General features: G+C 42.8%; 1 protein-coding gene across 1 annotated transcript in view; it reads left to right on the top strand.

The window, feature by feature from the left end:
* The window catches only part of ARRB2 (arrestin beta 2), a 269,502-nt gene that overhangs the window by 220,639 nt on the left and 25,652 nt on the right, over positions 1–23,211 (top strand). The window contains exon 10 of the mRNA XM_086945904.1: positions 6,893–6,965. Coding sequence (XP_086802030.1) covers positions 6,893–6,965 — 73 coding nt within the window. The remainder of the gene's footprint in view (positions 1–6,892; positions 6,966–23,211) is intronic.

Below are 23,211 nucleotides of genomic sequence, written 5' to 3'. Positions count from 1 at the left end.
AGAACTCTGCACGTTGTGCTGCCTTGGGACTATTCGCACAAAAGACAGCTTCTAACCATTGTTGCTTTTTGTGTTGAGAAATGTTTAAATGTTTTTAGTTTTTGTTCCGTTCGTTAAAGTTAGTAGTTAATAAAGTTTTATAACCTTACTTTGTTGGAGTGTTATCTATTTTTTTAAAAACGGGTGAATGGGGCCTTGAATCGGGTTATTGTCATGTGTGGGCTTTGGAAGTGTGCTGCTGCAGGATCGGACATTTCAAACTCAAATGCACGTTCTTTTTCTTACCTTTCCGAAGCATGGAGCGCAATAGCAAGCAGAGAAAGGGTGATGCACGTGTTGAACACTACCTGACCTGGCAAGTTGCTGGCAGTGCCCCCCCGCCCGCTCCTGAAAGAGGGCACACACACACACCGCCGCTCCGAGTACTTCACAAATCTTTAAAAGACCATGCGCTTGTTCATGAGGCTTAAATGGTTTATCACCTCTTCTAGAACCCCTGCATCGACCCTCTGACGTTTCCTGGAAAAATTACCATGTAACCCAATACCAAGCCCTGTCAGCTGAAACCCCCAAGGAATCGTGGGGCATATTATCAAGGGGGTTTATCTCCGCTTTTTTGGCTTTAAAAGCCTTGAAAGCGGAGATAAAATTATCTCCCTATTACCAAGCTGTCGCTAACACCAGTTAGTGACAGCTAAAAGGAGATTGCGACCATCTTGGGCCCCGCTTTGCATGTCAGTGATACTTATCACTAATGACATGCAAAGTGGCGTGCCAAGATGTTAGCGACTAGAAACAGTCCCTAACATCGCTACCTTCTATTACCAACTTTTGGAGATATTCGCGCTAAGCGCGAATATCTCCAAAATCTAACACCTGCCCTGAGCAGTTCTTAGCCATGTTATCCAATGGGAGGTGGATAACATGGCTAAGAGCATTAGGTCGATAATACATGAATATCGCTGACTTTTCTGCGATAATAGCAAGGTTTATCTGCGATAAAAATCGCCGATGTGCGGCGATAATTTTTGTCTCTAAACAAGTTAGAGACAAAAATTATCGCTAGTTGTTCGTAATATGCCCCCGGGTTTTTGCTTGCAGAAATCGGGAGGCGGGAGACTAGCACTGAAACAGTAGTCACACGCCTGAATCAGGAGGATTGGCATGTCTGAATTCTCTACAGCTGGGGCCATAAACTACATCCGCAGGGTTAGGTGATAGCCTGGGACCAGCCTGGCATCTAAAATGGCTGCCGTGCACGACAAAATTGTGGCATTCGAAAAAAGGCAAGATGGCGCAGCCGCTGGAAGAGATGTATCAACATATATCAGCCTCCTCAGCCACCCTCAGGAAACATAGGGGATTAGGATACGTCTCCCGCACCCCCTTATACCTAGTACTTTAATTAACGAAGCACAAAATGGCGAATTCCCGTTTCGCTACCAGTTTGCGGCCCAGTTCGCGGCCCGTGAAGCGCTTCTACCGTGAAAAATCATTTTTTTTTTATTTTCCCCACGGGACCCTTTAATAACCCCAACAACATTCCTAGGGGGTCAAGAGGGGGATACCTTGCCCCCTTTCATTAAATTCCCCCTTAGTTTTTCACCTTTTCTTCTCTCTCGATCCTACCGAGAGACAAGATGGCGGCCGCTCCGGACTGTCACGCAGCAAAAAAAAAAAAAAGCTCACGCACAGCCGCTGGAAGAGATGTATCAACATATATCAGCCTCCTCAGCCACCCTCAGGAAACATAGGGGATTAGGATACGTCTCCCGCACCCACTTATACCTAGTAATTTAATTAACGAAGCACAAAATGGCGAATTCCCGTTTCGCTACCAGTTCGCGGCCCGTGAAGCGCTTCTACCGTGAAAAATCATTTTTTTTTATTTTCCCCACGGGACCCTTTAATAACCCCAACAACATTCCTAGGGGGTCAAGAGGGGGATACCTTGCCCCCTTTCATTAAATTCCCCTTTCGTTTTTCACCTCTTCTTCTCTCTCGATCCTACCGAGAGACAAGATGGCGGCCGCTCCGGACTGTTTAGAATGTTGACAGACACCGGAGAGCCAATCAGCTTTCTGCGCGCAAAGTTCCGATAAGCGAAATGTAAGCGGACCGGATCGCTGCCCGGAGCGCTGTTACAGATATATATCTTGATTTAAACGTTAATTTCTCAAAATCCACTGAAGCACATATATTGAGACCTAGCAAAGGCACATCGGGCTAACAGTCCCTACAATTTTGCCAAGTTTCGTGCAAATCCATTCAGCCGTTCGAGCTAAAAGTGAGGCCAAAGGCCCTATGGAAAAATGAATGGGAAAAACGCGTTTTGGGACCCCCCTTTTTTCTCGGCCCCCCCTTGACGAAACCCCACCAAATTTTCAGGGGCTGCTCAGAAACAAAATGTGCCATTTTCCTGAAAATTTCAGCCGATTCCGTCCACAAACGCCAAAGTTATTAGACATAGAATTTTCAGAAATCCCATAGGGAAAAAATCCTAACTATATATACCTACTGGCGATAGCCAGTAGGTAATATATATATGTGTGTGTGTGTGTATATATATATATGTGTGTGTATGTATACGTCTTCTTTTGCCACTAACATAGCTTTTTTCTTTCATCTTTCTACTCTGTGCGTCGTCTTTGTTGTGGCACCTTGCCTACATTTCTAGGGTGCGTGGGTCAGGCTCAGGAGACTGTTCTCTTGTGCCACCGATCTTTGATTCTTCCCGGCAAGGCAATGTGTGATACTTTGCAATGAAGGAACAAGGGATCTTAGGATCCAGAAGTTTTCCCCAATTCTTCAAATGTTTCAATCTCGTTTCTGTTGCTCTAGACAGTGGGGAACCCCTTACCCAGTGAATTATGGAATGTGCTAAAGTTTACTGAGCAACAGGCAAAACAGTACATGTAAGGTTTAAATTCTAATAAAAAAAATCTTTTTTTCAATATCACGAACTTTCAAACGTTATTTAGTGTTTTTTCTAGGCATTCTTTAATTCTTGCTTTGTTTATAGGAGAACTGCTTTACAAAACGGATCAGCCAACACATGTTTCGCCCTTGGCCTGCAAGCCGGGGCTTTTTCTAGGCCTATCAAAAATGGGGTGCCCTCTCTATTAGTATGTTTCCTTTGTATTAGCCTGATGCTATGCTACCATAATACTCATATGTTCGTAAAAACACTCGTCAGTTTTGCCGAAATATTCTCGAGTAATCGCTGTTGAGTCCCCGGTCTCTCCGGTCAGTCGGCTGCTGTACAGTGTTTTTTTATTATTAGGCTATACTTCATGTAACTGAGGTATAGCCTCATGGCTTGATCAGTGGTGTTTAATCCTGCCTGGGCTCCATACAAAATCTTTTCTTGCTCAATGCAGTCTTGGAGCTTGTTTGTAGCATCTACTGTAGATTTTTCTTAGTCCATCTAAAAATGAAATCGAGTGATAGTTTGAATGGTCTTTTTTTATATATTGGCACTATATATAAATCTACAAACTTAACTAACTATAATTGCTGGTTGCCACAAGTTGGGAACCTTTCCTACCTTAAACACATTAAAAACAGTTGACAAAATTGGAGCCCAGGTCTCTAAAAAAGAAATTGTAGCTGTCAACTGGATTTGGTCTGGGCTATGGGCTTTGTTGGTTTTTTGATTTAATATGGCTCTTGTCCCCTCCTCCATAAAAAGTAAATTTTCTGCATTCTTATCTTGGTTCATAAGTTCTTCTGTCGATTTGTCTCTAAATAATCACAATTTAATTCCATACTGGCTTGTGTCTTGGTGGGAGACATGCTGGTGCAACCATTGCTGCCCTGATATAGGGTACCAAAGTGCCTATGCCATACCTCTAATCCTACTCCTGTTTCCATATGAACTATACAGCCTTTACGTACTCAGAATGCCAGCTCCCAAATCTACCTACTATCTTTATCCAGAAATTTCTTCAACTTTTTCGAAAGACTGCACTGTGCTTTCCTATTCCTTTTGTTGTTTAAGAGTAAGAATTGTAGATCTGAGGCACTGGGTTTTAAATGCACTGCTCTCTCCAGTAAGGGTCTGCCTAGAAAACTTATTTGGGATAGTTTACCTTTATCCTACTTGGGATGGGATGCAGGATTTGCTCTTGCATGTGGCATATGTAATTCATAACTAGGCTGATGAATAGTGGACTTTGGTTGTATGATGCACACAATTGGCATCTTGTTTGTGTGAACTTGGGAAGCCTATCTGACATCCAGTCCTACACGTACAATTCTGCTTACAACCTGTGTACATGGTAGACCAGGGAGTATAGAATAATTTTCTCTTGTCCCTGTGCAGGTTCCACTGCCTGAACAAAACTACCCGATTTACCTTTTTAAAAATATTTTACGATCTCACTCAACAATGGGAGCAGGTGGGTGCCTCCAGTCTAAATGGAGTTCAAATCACAACTTGAATGGTCCAAACATATCTGAATGTAGACGCTAGGTAGAGAAGCCCACAGAACATGGCCAACATTAGAAACAGTTTACTTTTCCAACATTAGAAGGGTGAACAATCTTTTAAACGCTGCAGACCTAATTCAACCAGCACTTTATTCATTGTTCTTTGGACATTGAGGTGCCATGCACACCAATGCAGAACAAAACATCAGAAGTGGAAAACTCTTCTGACACCTGTAACTTATTCAGACAGACGATTCCATGATGTATAAGTTGTATTATATGAATAAAAGGGTAGGAGCTCTTATGGGTTGTTGAAAGATTTGGTACTGGCTTGTGGCTCAATCTATAGATTGCACACATTCATCAACTGAGCGTTTAAGGCAGTCAAACTAAGAAATTCTTTTTTGACAAAGTGCTTGAAGTGGTCTTCTCCATTTGGGCATCTCAGTCTCTCCCTGATTTCCACCAAAAGGATTACAAACAGCTGAGATTCTTTTTTCAGGTGTCTAGTACTCAAATGTAAGCAAAATGCCTTTTTTTATAGACTAATAAAGAACATTCCTTTATGCTTTCTCTCTGCTTCCTCTACTTAACAAAGTAATTGTCCTATTGAAGCATTACAGAATGATCATCACCCTTATTTCCTCTGACTGGCTGCACACGTAGTGTCCAGATATTTTCCTTTCCAAACAATGTTCTGCACAGCTTTTATCTAGGAATACCCACAAGATCATGCACCACACCTTCCAACTCTGCCTGCCTGCCTCCTGAGTAACTGCAATAAAGACCTTTGAGTCTGTCTGAATGAACAGCCATCAGGAGGTGAAGCTTCCTTCGGTGGCTTTCAAGTGAATGAAATGCTGCTTCTAGTGTCTGGACGAGCATGTTGACCCAAGAACATGTGTAAGGGAGGAAGTATTGTTTTTTCTTTTGTATTTGAGTAAATCTGGCACCAATCTCTCTCTGTAATGGTGCGCTTAGCTCCTGCTACAGCTTAACAGAAATGCACTTCTCAGGCAGGCCTCTTAGCTATCTCTCCTGTCGGGAAGCATGCAATGGGATTTGGATATAGTCTTGTCCTCTCTGTGAATTCATAGTTAAATGGGACCTGCAGCATGTTTCATGAAAGGTAGTCTGCAGCCTCATTCTTACTTTCAAAACCTGTATTCTCCAGCAGAGATGGTTCTTCATACAAATGAAACTAAATGGACACTGATATTATCTTCATAAAACTGAAGCTATACTTAAATGAAAAGAACTTTTGATAAATTGTGGGACTATCGCTACTGCAGTCATCAAAGCAAAATCATGGCTAGATAGATAGTATCCTGTGTCTCAGCAGGTTATCAAAAAGCTCACATATTCCTCTCCAGTAAATTCAAGACCCACACCACAAGAAGCAAAGATGCAATGGCTATGTTTATGCAAGACGCCCCAATCTTACACATATGCACAGAGATTGGCCCAGGCACTGCTTTATTGTTTCATGATCCATAACCGACACCTTAGTAGAGAAGGGCGCTCTTAACAACAATTTTGCAAGATTAGATTTATGATTTTGCCTATTATCCTCTGGAGTTAATAAAAGTTCTATAATCTTTGTGTGTGTTATTGAATATCAAAGAAAATCCCATGATGGAGGAGAAAAAGTTATTACCCTTTAATTCTATTTAGCAATGGTGCAAGGAATGTGGTCTGCAACGCAAATTAACATATAACCTTGGACAGTTCCCCCTGTGCTAGCCCCCGGGCCCTGCCACCCCCTCCACCTCGGCAAAAATAATCAAATTTTTTTAAGTCTTACCTAGGAATGTGGTACCGCACAGTGGTGGTGTCTTTAAATTTCTACTTTTCTTTACGTAAGTTCTGATATTGATCCAGATGGGCATTGTATTTGAATTTGTAAAAAAATAAATACAGTTAAAGTGTGCCCCCGGAACAGAAGTGTTATTGGATTTAGCTGGTTAGATCCTTGATTAATCATCCCATCAAAATCATAAACTTGCTAATTGATATTGCTATTGATTAAGTTTAGTGGTTCATCTGGAAGAAGCAGCGTTACGTTTTCACATTTGAGGTGTTATGCCCTTAGTGTGAATTGCCTGTTTTATTTAGATTTTTTGAGGGCCATTAAGTGTGATTTTCAAGCCACATCTGTTTTACTATTTTTTTACACTTATTTTTTAACCACATCTGTTTTTATTGAATTTAAGTGTAATTATAATAGTCCTCATTTGAGAAACAGCCATTTTTTAATTAACCTTTTATCCACTTGTATTGGTATCTTGCACTTAGGCAAGGATTTACTAATATTCATGAATCCAAAGAAAAAACCCATGATAAAGAACTAGGATGACAGGTAAGTAAATTTTGCTGCCTGTTCTCTTGCATTTTACACTACTTTGTGTAGCCTTTTGTACATTGTCCTTTATGACATCTTGTGTATCTCTGCTCCCTACAGTACGGCAGTATGCGGATATCTGCTTGTTTAGCACAGCCCAGTATAAGTGCCCTGTCGCCCTGTTAGACCAAGAGTAAGTACTTTTCACTCCTGTTTATCCAGTTCCTATTAATGCTGTATTTGTTTTTTTGTATTTATTTATTATGAGCAATTTGTTCCAGATTTGACTACTTCTAAATGCAGTTAGTGAATAAAGAATGTGGATAGAAAAGAGGGTTTGGGTTGAAGGGACCTTGGTATTACAGAAGAAAAACAGAGGATAGAAAATATAAAAATATGATCAATGCGTTCCATGATATGCAATTACCAGAGGGACAGATTAAATAGAAATATTATGGTTCTTCATCAGATCTGAATATAAAATGCCAACATTTGCTTCGCCTTCAAAGCCTTAAGGAATGTTGCATTTTTGCAGTCTGTGGTGAGGAAGTTCCCTAATTGAATGCCTGCTGTGGAGAGTAGTTTACCTCTTAGGTTTTTTCTTCTCCATTTGATGTGTTGAGATGATTGACTATATGCTCATACAGTTTGTTTTGACTTGATCGCTAATTTGAAGCCAGTGTAATTGGTTAGTAAGGTGAGATGAGTTTGTGTTTTTTCCGTCACAAAAATAATTCTTACAGCTCTGTTGTGGAAATTTTTTGTATTTTAGATAAGGTCTTCAGTGGACCATTGGTTAGGTAGGATACGTGCAAACGTCGTGAGTTGGACTGCTCGGGTTTTGAACAAAAAGCAGTATGGTATCTGAATGAAATGAAATGGGGTCCTCCAATCCAGCCTTCCACCCAATACCCCACACTAACGTTTCGTGCTTCACCCTTTGTACGATTGGCTCCATAAAGCAAAGAGGAGAGACAGAAGCCCAGGTCGAGGCATCTAATGGTGTTAATTAGGCTCGAAAGTGATGACGAGGTTCATTTTGTAAAGGCACTTGGTGAAGATAAAGCCAGTTTACAAGACCAAAATCTTTTTTTTTTTTAAATCTTCCCACTTACTTGGTATTCTTGGTGTTTCTGCTTTGAAGTCTTAATGTTTCCTCTCCTGTTCCATCGCACATACCTAATGTTAATCATGTCGATTTTTCAACGTGTGTATTGTGCAGTTGTTAATCCTGGTATGTTTCCTTCCTGGTGGCTATTTGCAGTATTTCTGAAGATTTTTGTTCAGCTTTCACAACCCGTACCTCCTATTTCTGTCTCACTCTCCTGATCAACTGTTTCCTCGGTCTAGTGACTTTCTGTTCTACAAGTATGATTACTCCTGGTAACTGAGTGGCACTTCTCCAGCCAGCCCCGTGCTTCTTTAGGTGTGACAAAGATCCAGAATTCCCAGCATCTCTAATACACAATCTTGCTGGAAACAGCATCCTATATTTTGTCTTGTTCTCTTATGATTCTTTTTGCTACATTGAAGCGTTTTTGTATCGTAAAAGTGAAGTCCTAGAAGATTTCAATTGTGTCATTCTCATATTGTAAATGCCTCTGACTTCTAGCTGCCTGCAGGATCACACCTTTGTAACAATAGTTGAAAATGTAGGTAATAACTGCCTGTGGTGGTGTTCCAGGCTTTGGAGGTGGGATTTGGTGCCCTGTGCCCTCTTTCAACTGAAAAGAGGGTTCATGAGCCCTTAGGTTCGAGAGTATTGAGTATCCGCTCCTTGACAAATAGTTCTTGACTCTGTCTTTCTGCTTGTGCTAGTATACTGTGGTACGTAGGGTTTTAATTTCTGTTCTCATCATTTTGAGGGCCTGTTCAGTTTGCACGACTCTAACTCATCTTCTTGAAATCAGTTCTAAGTAGGTTGACCTCCATTGCTACCAAACTGATTTTGGATTACGATTTAATAATAGCATCTCTCTGCCAGTAGAAACATCCTGTTCGAGGCATGTGAGCTGCTGAATTCATATCTTCATAACAGAAAAAGATTGCCAGTACTGATAACAAAGAGTACATTACATGTGTTATACCACGGCACCTGAAAAATACCATTCAAGACCGGGAGCTCGTTGATAGCTTTTATTATTCTTTTTAGCTTTTGTCAGCAAAGAAACAATTATTTTATAAAATACTTATTCAAAAGAACACAAACGACTCATACATGCTAGGTACAAGCTGTGATTTGGAAATCATTCACCATATCAAACATGTCACAGGCATACAACAATCAACCATTCATGGGGGGTAAGGGATAACTACAAAAACTGAAAAAGTGCGGAGCGAACAATATTTACAGTGAAATGACAAGCACAAAACACAGGGGAATGAGAGAGCCAAAGTCTGCGGAACAATTGGAAAATAATGTCACTTGAAAGTTATTCAAACAAAAAGTACATTCCTATGTCAAGTTCGAATATTCATAATATTTGTTAAGTAAAGAGGTAATGTACACAAAATAGTGATAAGCAACATCGGAACTTTTTGATGAGCTTATCACTCTTGCAGACAGCAGTATGGCTAGGGCCTACGCGTTTCGAATCCCGCTGGTCTCGGGGGATTCTCTTCAGGGCCTTGGTCGTCTCTAAGAAAAGTGGGGGAAAGGAAAAGTTATGAAAATCTGGGCAGTAAGAAAAAGTTTACATTCAATCGATCACCATCAGCTACCTATCTCAGGTGCCACCCTCTCCTCCATAGGCTTACCAAAAAGCAGATGTTCAAACGTGTAACGGAAGCCTCAGCTCCTTAACTTTAAGGGATTGAACTGAACCTGAAAAAGTCATAACAGACAACGGAGTCAATTGGGGAACTGATGAAGGTGGCAGAAGTGTGGAAGTTGAGAGGCTCGATGTTACCTACCTTAATAGTCAACAAGAAAGCATTACTTGAAAATAAGCCAAAGCGCGAAGTATGACTGCCGGTTTACCTGTAGGGTAAAGAACATACAGGTAATGAACATGCGAGTAATCAGAACGGGTTCCCTCCAGGAGGTGAGCGAGTGGTTCTAAAATTTCAAAGGAACTCTCACCTAATATAATTAGACCATGATTTCGGTGTCCGCTGCCGTGGAGTTAGGGATAATAGCACAAGGTCTGTGTAAAAACTGTACAAAACTGGCATCTAGTAAAAGATCTAGATGAAAGTCTTGTGAATGTGCCCTTATTTGCCTTTAAAAAGGAGAATAACATTGCCAACCATATAGTTCGAGCGGCGATGCCTGCCCCCAAACCTGCGACGCTACGTCAAATGATGGGGATGCCCCCCATCCTCGGACATCACAAATGTGGCACCTGCCTTTGTTGTGAATCTAATGTGGAGGGTTCACTCTTTCAACACAACGGAATTTCCTGGAGGCATGACACTTTCAGTAACTGTAAGAGCAAGTTTGTTGTATATGGCATTACATGCCCGTGCCATCTGTTGTACATAGGCAAAACGAATCAGGAGATCCGCCATCGGATCTCGCAACACAAATCTAGATTAAAAAGGAAGGTTGAAAACGCCCCTTTGGTGCTCCATTGGACGCGGATGCAACATTCAGTAAGTGACTTAAAATGGACAGTGATTTCTAGAGTTGAAAAAAATCCTCGAGGTGGCGATCAAAATCTGGCATTATCGAAACGAGAAGCTTTTCTTATAGTCAAATTTGACACAGCAGTATCTGGGTTAAATGAAATAAGCGAAATATTTAAACTTTAACCCGGTTTTGTGCTTCTCAAACATCCGTTTTACCTGTCACACGGACCGTATTCTTTAAAATCCACTCCGTGTTTTGTGTCTCAGGTTGCAGCCTGGTCTCAGTGTAGGCGTCTTCCATTCTCTGACCAGCATATATATAGGCGGACTAGCTTGGTCTCGGCCAGCTAATGCGCATGTGCCAGTGTGCAGCGCCCGTCCAAACGCCGTCGGTTGAAGGTCTGGTTCAGCAATTTTGCTGTAAATATTACGAGTTCGACTCTTTCCCTGTGATTTATTGCCGTTAGTCTTCACTTTTTAATTAATATTTACCCCGTTCTTCTGTTTCAGTAATTATTTTTAAACACGTTCTCAGCGTGCATCGCCGATATGTCGGTAAGATGTTTGGAACCTCTTCTTTTTTTAGATCAGTCTCCCTTTTGAGGACTCCATTACCCTAAACATTCGGAATCTTAATGTTGTTTCAGGTTCCTTAAATTCTGTTTGACTAGCGAGCCGCTCCCTGCGGACCACGCCCTTCTCGAATCATCACGGTAAGCCGCCCTGTTTAACAGTACCGATTTGTAAAATAACTGGCGGCCGTAATTTCATTTATTTTCATGGGCTTTCGCTGGTTCTTTTCCAGACTAACTTAGCATCTGTTAACAGAGACACCCGATCGTCGAATTGAATATCCCACTGGACTCCCAGTGTTTTCGGTAAGAAGCGCCATTAGTCACACTCAGTTACACTCGCATTCTTTTGTGGTCCTCGTATACTGAAGTCTCCACTTTATTTTTACACAGACCTTGTGCTATTATCCCTAACTCCACGGCAGCGGACACCGAAATCATGGTCTAATTATATTAGGGGAGAGTTCCTTTGAAATTTTAGAACCACTCGCTCACCTCCTGGAGGGAACCCGTTCTGATTACTCGCATGTTCATTACCTGTATGTTCTTTACCCTACAGGTAAACCGGCAGTCATACTTCGCGCTTTGGCTTATTTTCAAGTAATGCTTTCTTGTTGACTATTAAGGTAGGTAACATCGAGCCTCTCAACTTCCACACTTCTGCCACCTTCATCAGTTCCCCAATTGACTCCGTTGTCTGTTATGACTTTTTCAGGTTCAGTTCAATCCCTTAAAGTTAAGGAGCGTAGGCCCTAGCCATACTGCTGTCTGCAAGAGTGATAAGCTCATCAAAAAGTTCCCCTGTTGCTTATCACTATTTTGTGTACATTACCTCTTTACTTAACAAATATTATGAATATTCGAACTTGACATAGGAATGTACTTTTTGTTTGAATAACTTTCAAGTGACATTATTTTCCAATTGTTCCGCAGACTTTGGCTCTCTCATTCCCCTGTGTTTTGTGCTTGTCATTTCACTGTAAATATTGTTCGCTCCGCACTTTTTTAGTTTTTGTAGTTATCCCTTACCCCCCATGAATGGTTGATTGTTGTATGCCTGTGACATGTTTGATATGGTGAATGATTTCCAAATCACAGCTTGTACCTAGCATGTATGAGTCGTTTGTGTTCTTTTGAATAAGTATTTTATAAAATAATTGTTTCTTTGCTGACAAAAGCTAAAAAGAATAATAAAAGCTATCAACGAGCTCCCGGTCTTGAATGGTATTTTTCAGGTGCCGTGGTATAACACATGTAATGTACTCTTTGTTATCAGTACTGGCAATCTTTTTCTGTTATTTTGGATTATGGCTCAGCCATACTGATTAGAGCCAACCCCTAGTTGCTCTTTGGTTTGAATTCATATCTTAGCGTAGATCGCCGCCTAGTGTTGGGTCCGGATGTTTGCACTTTATTGTCCTGGAAGAGTCTTCGAAGTATCACGAGATAGGTGACTCCTCCCCTGGACTACAGTGCGCATGGGCAGCTTCTCCATCTTCAGATTGTTTTTTTCCGCCATTGGGTTCGGATGCTATTCATCAACTCCAACTTCGGAACCAAAACTTTTCAACTTTCTAAGGCCAAAAGGCCTTCTACCTCAACGGTATTGTTCTTGTGGTAAACCTCTATTCAATAACACTTTCCATCTCGATCCGGTCGTCGACGCGGGCCGTTGGGCCTTTTCGACGCCACGTGGGCCTGCTGCCAATGGAAAGGACCCCATTTAAAAGGTGCCCACAATGTCACTCCAAGTTCCCACATACTGATACTCATACAGTATGCAACAAGTGCCTCTCTTCCGATCACAACGAGGAAAACTGTCCAGCTTGTGCTCAGTTCCGGTCGAAGAAAACTATCCGGAACCGAAGGGCCTCTAGACAAGAGATGCAGCGGCAGGCATCGGAACCGGAGAACATTTTCGATGACGAACATGACCTCCCAGAAGCGGCGGACTCCGACCTCAAAATTGTCACCGTAGAAGACCAGTCGGACTCCCATGACCAGATCACAAAGGGGCAAACCGTGAGTACCACGCCCCCTACCCCGCTTCCATCTGAAGACGAGGCTCCGGTCGAAGCATCGCCTAAAGGCCTTAGCCGAGATCGACAAACTCCTTCTGAGACCTCGCCTCCCGGCTCGGCTCCGAAGATCAATCCTAAGCCTTCTGAGACCCCTGGAACTAGCTACACTCTTCCCAAAAAGGCAGCCAAACCAAAAAAGGTTGTCGAGCCTAAGAGAATAGTCGACCCGAAAAAGGCAGTTGAGCCGAAAAAGAGTGTCGACCTCCCAAAAGCAGGTCACACTAAAATTCCTGGTGAGCCAAAGAAGGCAACGGTCGATCCGAAAAAGGTTATCGAACCGAAAGGACCAGTCGACCCAAAGAAAGGTATCGAACCGAAAACACCAATCGATCCGAAAAAGGCTATCGAGCCAAAAAGCACGGTCGATCCGAAAAAGGTCGTCGAACCAAAGAAGGTCGCCGAACCAAAAAAGACGGTAAAAACTAAACCCGTCTAACAAAAGGGAGTCGCCGACCCGAAAAAGGTCACCCATCCGAAAACGGCAGTCGAGCCAAAACAAGCTCCACAGCCAAAGGCCCTCGAGCCAAAGACTCATAAACCAGTGACTAAGCCAAAATCCTCGGCGCCAAAACCACGGACAGTTGAGGAGACCCACCCTGATCCAGTGGAGGAAGAACAACCTAAACTGTATATAGACCTTGAAACAGCACAGGTGACAGTTTACCACAGGAAGAAGAGACCTTTGGACACAGACACTTCTTCCCCTGTTCCTCCAAAGAAGAAAGACTTTGCAACATCACCCTCAAGGCCTTTCAATCCTCCTCTCTTTCCTGACATGCCTTATGTACCTTACTCTCCTTCACATTATGATGAGACAGAAAACGTAGGGGACGATCCTCAAGATAACTTTGTAGACCCTTAGGATCAGGATGCACAGGATAACACATTGGATGACCAAAATGATCCCTATGATACATACGACCCACAACCCATCCCTGACATCTCTACATATCCTACAAAGCCGTCACCTACTGACGACACCATTGTCTTTAACCAACTAGTGGATAGGGCTGCTAAATATCATAATGTAGACGTGCACACTGACCCAATAGAAGAGGATTTCCTATTCGACACTTTTCCTACTTCTGAAAAAAGCGTACGTACTCTTCCTATGTTAAAAGGGGTACTGAAACACGCGCCAGACATATTTAAAGATCCAGCCAGAGCAAGTGTCCTCAATCCCAGAATTGAGAAAAAGTATAAGGCTGCCCCTACAGACCCTTCTTATATTAAATCACAGTTGCCTTTAGATTAATTGGTGGTAGCAAACGCTCGAAAGCGAGCTAATTCACAGGCAACAGGAGATGCTCCCCCTCCTGACAGAGTCAAAGATACTAGAATCCTCCGGCAAAAGAGTGGCATCCCAAGCAGCAAACACTTGGAGAATTGCAAACACACAAGCTCTCTTAGCACGATACGATAGAGCACATTATGACCTCCTCGAAGGCTTACTACAACACCTCCCAGAACCATTCAAATCTAAAGCTAACGACCTAGTACAGGAAGGCAAATTTATAACAAATGCTTCCATTAAATGTGCACTTGGCGCAGCTGACACAGCAGCTAGGTCTATTAACACTAGTGTTTTACTACGCCGGCATGGGTGGCTAGGCATTTCCGGATTTAAAAATGAAGTGCAGTCAACCATCCTCAACCAGCCAGTTAACCAAGACTTTCTGTTTGGCCCTGCAGTAGATACCATATTGGAGAAGATGAAAAAGGGTACTGATACTGCTAAGTCAATGGGCGCACTTCAGTTCCAACAATCCAGAAGTTCCTTTCGTCGCTCCTCCTTTCGAGGCTCCTGTAGAGGCAACACATCACAAACTTCCTCTACATTCAAAAGTAATACCCAGAGCACCTTTAATAAAGGCTCCAACAGCGGAGATTATAGAGGCAATAATAACAAGGGCAGAGGACGTGGTGGCAACAACACCAGAGCCTCCATCGCCACCAAACAGTGACTTGCTCACATTCCCTCCAGACCACTCAACGCTGGTCGGAGGCAGACTAACACAATTCCTACCAGTCTGGAACGCAATTACCACAGGCAGGTGGTTGAGATAAATTATTCAGTATGGTTATTGCCTGGAACTCACTTCTACTTCACCCAACATACCACCCAAACACCGTCCTATGTCCAAGGAACACATCACGCTGTTACAACAAGAGGTAACATCCATGCTAGAAAAGGGAGCCATAGAACCAGTCCCTTTTCAACTCCAAGGGACAGGAGTATACTCCCTATACTTCCTTATTCCCAAAAAGGATGGGTCTCTCAGGCCAATATTGGACCTCAGACCTCTGAACCAATACATACTTTCAGAGCATTTCCATATGATCACTCTTCAACAAGTACTCCCGTTACTCCAACAAGGCGACTTCCTCGCTACATTAGACCTCAAGGATGCATACATTCACATACCTATACATCCAGCTCACAGGAAATACCTCAGATTCACGATAGAAGGTCAACACTATCAATTCAAAGTTCTCCCCTTCGGGGTAACTACAGCACCAAGCGTTTCCACAAAATGCCTAGCAGTAGTAGCAGCACATCTAAAAAGGCAACACATCCATGTGTTCCCCTACCTGGACGATTGGCTCAAAAAAAAAAAAACTCATACGCACAGTGTGCAAACCACACATCCCAGACAATTCAGCTGCTGCACAGTCTGGGTAATTTTCGATAAATTACATAAAATCACATCTGCAGCCCTCCCACATACAACAATATCTGGGAGCAACAATAGATACCTCACTGGCAAAAGCATATCCAAATCCAGCCAGGATAGCCAACATGCAGTCACTAATTCAAAGATTTCACCCACAACACTCCTTGCCAGCTCGAGTGTTCATGCAGCTTATAGGCATGATGGCCTCCTGCATATTTATTGTCCCTCATGCCCGACTTCAAATGCGTCCATTGCAAGAATGCCTAGCACGGCAGTGGAACCAAGCTTAGGGACAACTAAAAGACCTAGTGTTGATAGACAGTCGAACTTAACACTCTCTGCAGTGGTGGAACCCACAAAACCTTTCCAAGGGGCGACTGTTCCAAGAGCCGATTCCACAGGTAGTGCTAACAACTGACGCATCAATGACAGGTTGGGGAGCCCACCTACTTCAATACACAGTCCAAGGGCTCTGGACAGTCAAGCAGAAAACACTGCATATAAACCACTTAGAGTTACTAGCAGTATTTCTAGCGATGAAAGCCTTCCAGAAATACTTGTACAACAAGGCGGTATTAATCCGGACGGACAACATGACAGCCATGTACTACATACAGAAACAGGGAGGGACACACTCTCCGCAGCTGTCTCACCTAGCACAGAGCATATGGAGGTGGGCAATTCCAAAAAACCTCTTTCTCCTGGCAGAACACCTCCCAGGAATAGGCAATTAGATCGCAGATCTACTAAGCAGACACAGCCAACAGATAATTGGCACATGACCTAATTTTCGCTCTGCATTGGGAGGGGGGGAGGGGGTGTGACCACTGACCTGTTGGGCAGAAATGCATATTTTTCCATCTTTCTTTGTTGAAAGGGCTTCCCTCCCCATCTTGGTCCATACTTCTGGCTATTCACAATCTCTTCCTCCATATGCTGCTGCGTTCCATATTTCGGCTGCACCAAAGAAAAGGGGTGGGAATCCTATGGCTTTCTCTTTCACTTTTGTTTCTCCAGGTATTGGTGATAAGCTCAGTGCTTGGTAGGCACCATGCTCCTGTGGATTTGAAAATGAAATAGGTTAAGTTACTCACTGCCGTCCAGCTTTAGGTAGCTCTCCAGTTGGCATAATCCGAGGACTCCTGTGTGGCCTGTTATCTTTCATCTCGGAGCCCTGTCCTTTGTTCTTGGCTTTAGGGCTTTTCTCTGTGTTATCTTTTCCTTCCAATTCTGATATTCTGCCCAATCTTAAAATGATATGTGCATCTCCCCCTCCCCACCCGTCTTTTTAAGACCTATTGGATTTGGGGTGGGGGGGAGGGGGGTGAACACCGGTGGCACTCACTTGTCCCAATTTTCTTTCTTAATTTATTTGTGGTAGTATGCCAAGTTGTGCACTATTTCCTGCACACTTCACCACTTTGCTATTTATTGAGTGCAGGTTGCTTTTCCCTAGCGGGTCTATTGTTAACGGGGGGCCCCCCGTCTATGGGTGTGCTTGTTGATTCCGTTAACATGTGTGCCTATGTTTCTTTATTGCAGGAGGGAGGCGGACGCAGACCTCAGTGAGTCTACATATGATGTCTCCTTTGTCTGGCTCGGTAGAATTGTATCCCATATGAGCCCGGGAGTAGGCCATCCTTGCCATTTCAGGGCCCCTCATCTAGACTTTCTCTCCTTACTGGCTTTTGAGTCACTCTAGTGGCGGTTTTCACTTTCCCGTGATGCTGTCTACTTGATCTCCTGAAGAATCAGCTTCACGTTAGTTTTCCAGACCTGGTTCCATGTGGGCTTCTGGTTTCCGACTCGGAGTGACTCCTCCTTAAATTTATATTCCGCAGCTATCTAACTCCCCCAACTGCATCTCCAGTGGACCTGGTGATCAGCTTTCCAGTGGGTCTCAGGCTGCCTGCGCCATTGCCCTTCTTCGTAGCTCTTAAGGCACGTTTCAGCTACAAAGTGGGAACAGCAGTTCACATGCACATTCTCTGTACTTTGTGGTGGAGGTGAGAGCAGGTGATCAAGGCGGATATGTAGATGATTATTACAGTTGGACCCAGGAGCTTCACATAGCCGTGGTCATCTTGTGTGGCATCAGGCCATGCCTTTCCATCAAAGTCTTTGTCATTATCATTTTGGGTTTATAATAGTATATAATGATCCTATGTTGGTAGCTTAATGCTGTGCTTTGTATTAAAGGTCTTGTGAGTTGTGCTGGTCATCTGCTCTCATTACCTTTGTCATGATTTCTTCTACTGCACACCAAGTAGTTCAATAGTCACATCCTATCTAATATCTGAACTTATTGTACCTGCGTTTGTCAGTGTACTTCCCACCAGTAAGATCAGTTCTCTTTTTTGGTGCATTGCCTCCAATGACCACTTTGCATGCTTCCCGCTCTTTTCAGGCACACCCGGTCATCTGCTCATTTTATGAGAAATTATTAGTAATCTCTTTTTTAATGGTACCGCTAAGTGCAATATTTTCTAATGTGTTTTCTTGTCAACACCATGCAGGGATGACTGTTGGCAATTTCCTTCATCTCGCTGCCACCAATGGGGGTTATTGTTAGAGTTTGCCCTTTATAAATAGTAAACTTGTCATGCGTTGCAGGGCTTTCTTGATAATAAATGCATACTACAAGTAAGTCAGTCTTGATTGTATGCAACGTGGAGGGCACCAACTCTTCAGTGTGCAGACGTAAAATCTTATGGGCCTAGGAAACTATTCTAAGTGGTGATGCTTAAGATGTGTGCGAGACAGCAGGTCTTTGCTTTGGGCAGTGTTAAAGGGTACATGTGGGCCCTTTCAGTCTTCTTACGGTTGCCGGACCAGCCATCAATTAAATCACCCATTGCGACGTGTTTCCTCAAAAGGTTAGAACTACTACCCCCTTCCATTGGGGAATAAAAAATGGGACTTAAATTTGGTCCATACATTCCTCTTGTGCACGTCCTTTGAGCCACGCCAGTGTTGTATTCTCAGGCTCCTTACCCTAAAGACTGATTTTCTTGTCGATATAACATCGACGTAATGGTCGGTGGGTTCCAGGCCATTTCTATTTCTTGTCGCTATAACATAGACGTAATGGTCGGTGAGTTCCAGGCCGTTTCTATTAACTTAACCTGCACCACCTTCTACCTGGACAAGTTTGTTCTGCGTACTTGAACCTTCTTCCTTCCGAAGGTAGTGACTTTCTTTCATGTTTGTCAGACCATCACTGTTACGGCATTCTTTGCTCAACTTCACCCCTCTAAGGTGGAGGAGAGACTTCTCTGGTTGGATCCTAAAAGGGCTCTCAGCTTCTACATTGATCATACCAAAGACCACCGGGTGGACGATCAGCACCTTATCAGGTTCACTGGAGCAAAGAAAAGCAAGACTGTGTAGAAAAGGACCATCTTGCGCTAGATTGTACTCTGCATTAAAATCTGCTACGCACTGACCAAAAAGCAGCCTTCTGAGGGGCTTGCAGGCTCATTCTACCAGGGCCAAGGTTGCTACCTCTGCTTTTGCTCGCAGAGTGTAAGGTCTCGAATTCTGTCAAGCTGCTATGTGGGCGTCGCCACATATGTTCACAAGGAGCGATCTAGACAAATTGGTCTGCAGAGAAAGGCACTTTGCCTGCTCGGTCTTTCAAGATTTCTTCAATTGTTCATTTCATGGACCCACCGCCTAAGAGGTATTACTTTGTTATCTATTCAAAGGGGGATGAATCTGCGATTAGAAGTCTATATCAGAAGAACAAGTTACTTAACACTGTTAACCCACTTTCTGGTAGAGACTATCTAACCGCAGATTCCCCAATGACCCCTCAGTTCCCTCCCACATTGGAGAGTGTTGTCCTGTTGAAGGAGAACATTGTAAAAAAAATAATTCAACAGATTTTTCTCAAAGAGAAATAGAATGATCTTCAAATGGCTAATTAGCCCTTCTGTACCATGTAGGGCATGGTTGAGGGCATGGTTGAAATATAATAGTTGTAGAAGAAAGGTTGTGTAGCATCTCTATGGTATTTTATCTATGAACATAAGTGGTGCCTGATCAGTAAAGCTCAATAGCTTGTGGCCAGCTATGAGACCTAAACTGCAGCTCACAGAAATAAGTGATGGTGAGTGCTAAAGGGTTCAGTGCACCATATGTTTAAATACTGACCTGATTTGTTAGCATTTAGGATACCTTGCAGCCGCTTTCTGCATGCATTACTTCTCCCTCATCGGCAGCACTTAAAGTTGTGTTATGTCTGTTCTGTGTTTGTAGGTACACCTGCTAGGGAAAAACCAGTAGCAATTATTTTTTTGTAAACATGGCACTTTCTTCCCAAACCTGGTCCCCTGTCTTCCAACCCCACTCCTTCCACTGTAGGTGTGTGGCACCGAGCTTTAGTTACTTGATTGAGCAGTGTTGAAGAACAGAGCTTGTTGATTTTCTTTCACCAAAAATATGGTGATGGCAGCCTTTTATGTATAAAAAATAAAACCTAATCGGGCACTGCCTTATTCTGAGTAGCGTGGAGACATGTGAAATGGAGCACTAAAAAGCCAAAGAAAGTTGCTTGAGGATAATCGTATGGTTTCAGCACTTCTGCAGACAAAAACTGATTATACAAAATTATCAAGCACGAAAGCTAGAAAATGCCTGTCACTCTAATTTCCTCCCCTCCCGAAGCCTCCTCATAGTTTGTGTTTCAATTTTATTTGACATTCTAAACCAAGCCTAGATTGCCTATCCCTGCCTCTGCTACTACATGCACACGGTTATTTTCTTTGTAAAGAATGTCATCAATTGGAACTGTCCCTAAAAACTTCCCAAGCTTAATTATTTTTTTGACTAGGGTATTTTCTTATTTAAATAGCACTCCAGGTCACAGGAGTAGTCCTGCATGTCGTCAAGACCTTCAGAAAGCTTGTGTGTATGTATGTTGAACGGTAAGTGGCTAAGAACACCTTGTACTTAATAGTTAATCCAGAGCCCCTTTGTGTAGGCAGTAGAAGACTGTATGATCTAAAATACCGACATTAGAAGTCCTTAATTCCCAAGCGTCTTCCACGCATTTGTAAAACATCACATTCATTATAAGATTAGAAGAAGCTTGCACCCAACACTGATGGATTCCTTGGCGATCTATCTGTCTGCTGATATTGTAAATTAAACATATGATCATTAAATTGAATGGACTTGTGTTTTACGTGCCTCTGTTAATAGTATGTTAAGCAAGGATCCTGGTGTAATACCCAAAGCTTAAACAGATTCATATTTAGAGTATTTGACATATACTATTTTCAGTGTTTTAGCTATCTTCCGACACCCAAGATAAAGTAAGATAATTGCCGATTCTGGAACCATGAGGTTTCACATATTCAAACATTTGCACCCAGACACCAGGTAGGAGAATCCCTGACCATGTCCAAATATACTTTCGATCTCTTTAAAGGTCACAAGTGCACAAGCATGAATTGCTTAAAACTGGTTCTAGTGATGTTGGTACTCAGAGATACATTTGGAGTGAAAGACATTATAGGAGTCCACGATGGGCCCCTGTAATGCCTTTCTCCCCAAATGTATCTCAAACTACACCGGAGTCTCTGAACTCATCACCATGTGAGAAAGTGTTTGGTGGTGGGTCTAGTTAACAATCAATTTTAGACAAAGTCCCTTGTCCTCACTGTACACTTCTTTGCAGGTAGCCTTGACAATTGTGTTTTTCTTACATTAGTTTTGGCATGTTTGAATGTAAACACTCAATAGTTTTATTCAAATTTTGTAACCTTAAGACTGCCTTGCTTTTCTTCAAGTTGAGGGTTTGAACATTGATATAATGTAGACCACTTCCTGCTCATTGACATCTACGTCCTCTACCTGTGAGGAAATGGAAAACTTTGGATTTTTCTGTAGCCATTGGTTTGAAGGTATACATCTGTAAATTGCCAGCCTTGTGGTCCTCTTCCTCTATCCTCATCTCTATTGACTACACTTTTCTAGCTTGTTCCACTAGTTGATAACCAACTGCAAGGCTGCAGCAGAAGGTTGAGGATATCGCAAACCGAATAAGAAGATGGACGGAGTGCTGAAACTTTTCAGACACACCTCCAGTCACTATTTGGTCTGTGTTGAATCCACCCTTGTTCATTTGCTCACTTCACCACCCCAATTCAGACCCAGTCATATGAAAATCAATCTTGACCCTGTTCCTCATGGCAACAGTCCAGCCCGAGCTGCCAAGCCAGGTCCTCCATGGAACGGAAACAAGCATCCTGGGACCGGTTTCGGGGTAACACCTCATCAGCTAGACTAGCTTGAATCCCGTGGCAAAGTGAGCAAGGGACCCATGTCTGGGCATACCCTGCCAACTTAAGGTGAACAATCAAACACAATAGGATGATGGACGGAACGGTGAAGCTTTTCAGACACTCACCCAAAGACACTATTAGATCTGGGTTGAATCCATCATCGTTCTTTTGCTCACTTCGCCATCCCAGTTCAGACTCTGCCATATGCAAACAAGCATCCTGGGACCAGTTTTGGGGTAAAACCCCTCATCAGCCAGGCCACAAAATGATGGATTTAGGCTCAGATCTCTGTACTGTAGCGAATGTTTGGCATTGTTTAACATTCTGTCCATCAATTGTTCTTTTGGAGGTTGAGGATTTCACACACAACAAGCATTGCTAGGGTAATTTTAGTACTAGGTAAACCTAAGCTATTTACTTCTGCAGTTGTTATGGTCCCAGAACTAGATTGAGCCATGTATGCTCTTGTGGTGTCTTTATCATCTTTAATAACCCCTCAATTCCTTTTTAGTTTTTGTTGATGGAGGCTAGGTAATGTTTCATCAATCAAATGTGGCGTGGGGTCAGATTTGTGGTTAGGTCGCTTCAAATTGGTGTTATTCATGAACCTTTCCTAACCTCTCTTGTTTCTTTTGCTATGGCTCTCCTCTCTGTGACAACCAAAATGTATACATCCAATGAATCTAATCCTTGAAAAATTATCCTTTAAAAAAACTTCTACTTTGCACTGTTCTAATATGAGTAGTTACTTGTTGATCGTATAAGTGATGTTGGGCATGTTTATTCCGTTGCTTGGGAGGTCTGTAAGGAGTTATTGATGGAGGAGGGGAGGCAGTTCCCTGTCATTGAATTTAAATTTAAAATGTTGTTTTGCTATATACATCGAAAAAGCCTTCAACGCAGTCCGGTCATAATCTTCCTCTAGACTCAAATAACCTTTGGGGATGGTCGAGGTAAAATATTGTCCGAGTATGCAGTCCCTCCCACCTGCAGGATACACATGTCTGTGACAATCTATTCATTTGCATATAGATCTGGGCACCTTCTTGACCCCGTATAGTGTATGAGCAGCTTTTTCCAGTGTGCATAATGCCCCCTATAAACACCCTAGGTCTCAAGATTATCTTGTTTTGTACCAAAGGAATTCTTTCCTAGAAGCAGTACAAACCTAGTTCCTAGCAATGCCACTGCCATGTTTGAACAAGCAAGAAGGCGGCCTACTCTGTCCTGCCGTGCAGGGTGGTTACTGCA

The sequence above is a fragment of the Lissotriton vulgaris genome, chromosome 12 (assembly GCF_964263255.1).
Source record: "Lissotriton vulgaris chromosome 12, aLisVul1.2, whole genome shotgun sequence".
NCBI classification, from domain to species: Eukaryota; Metazoa; Chordata; class Amphibia; order Caudata; family Salamandridae; genus Lissotriton; species Lissotriton vulgaris.
Note: the sequence above shows the minus strand (reverse complement) of the source record. Positions and strands in the feature narration are given on the sequence as shown.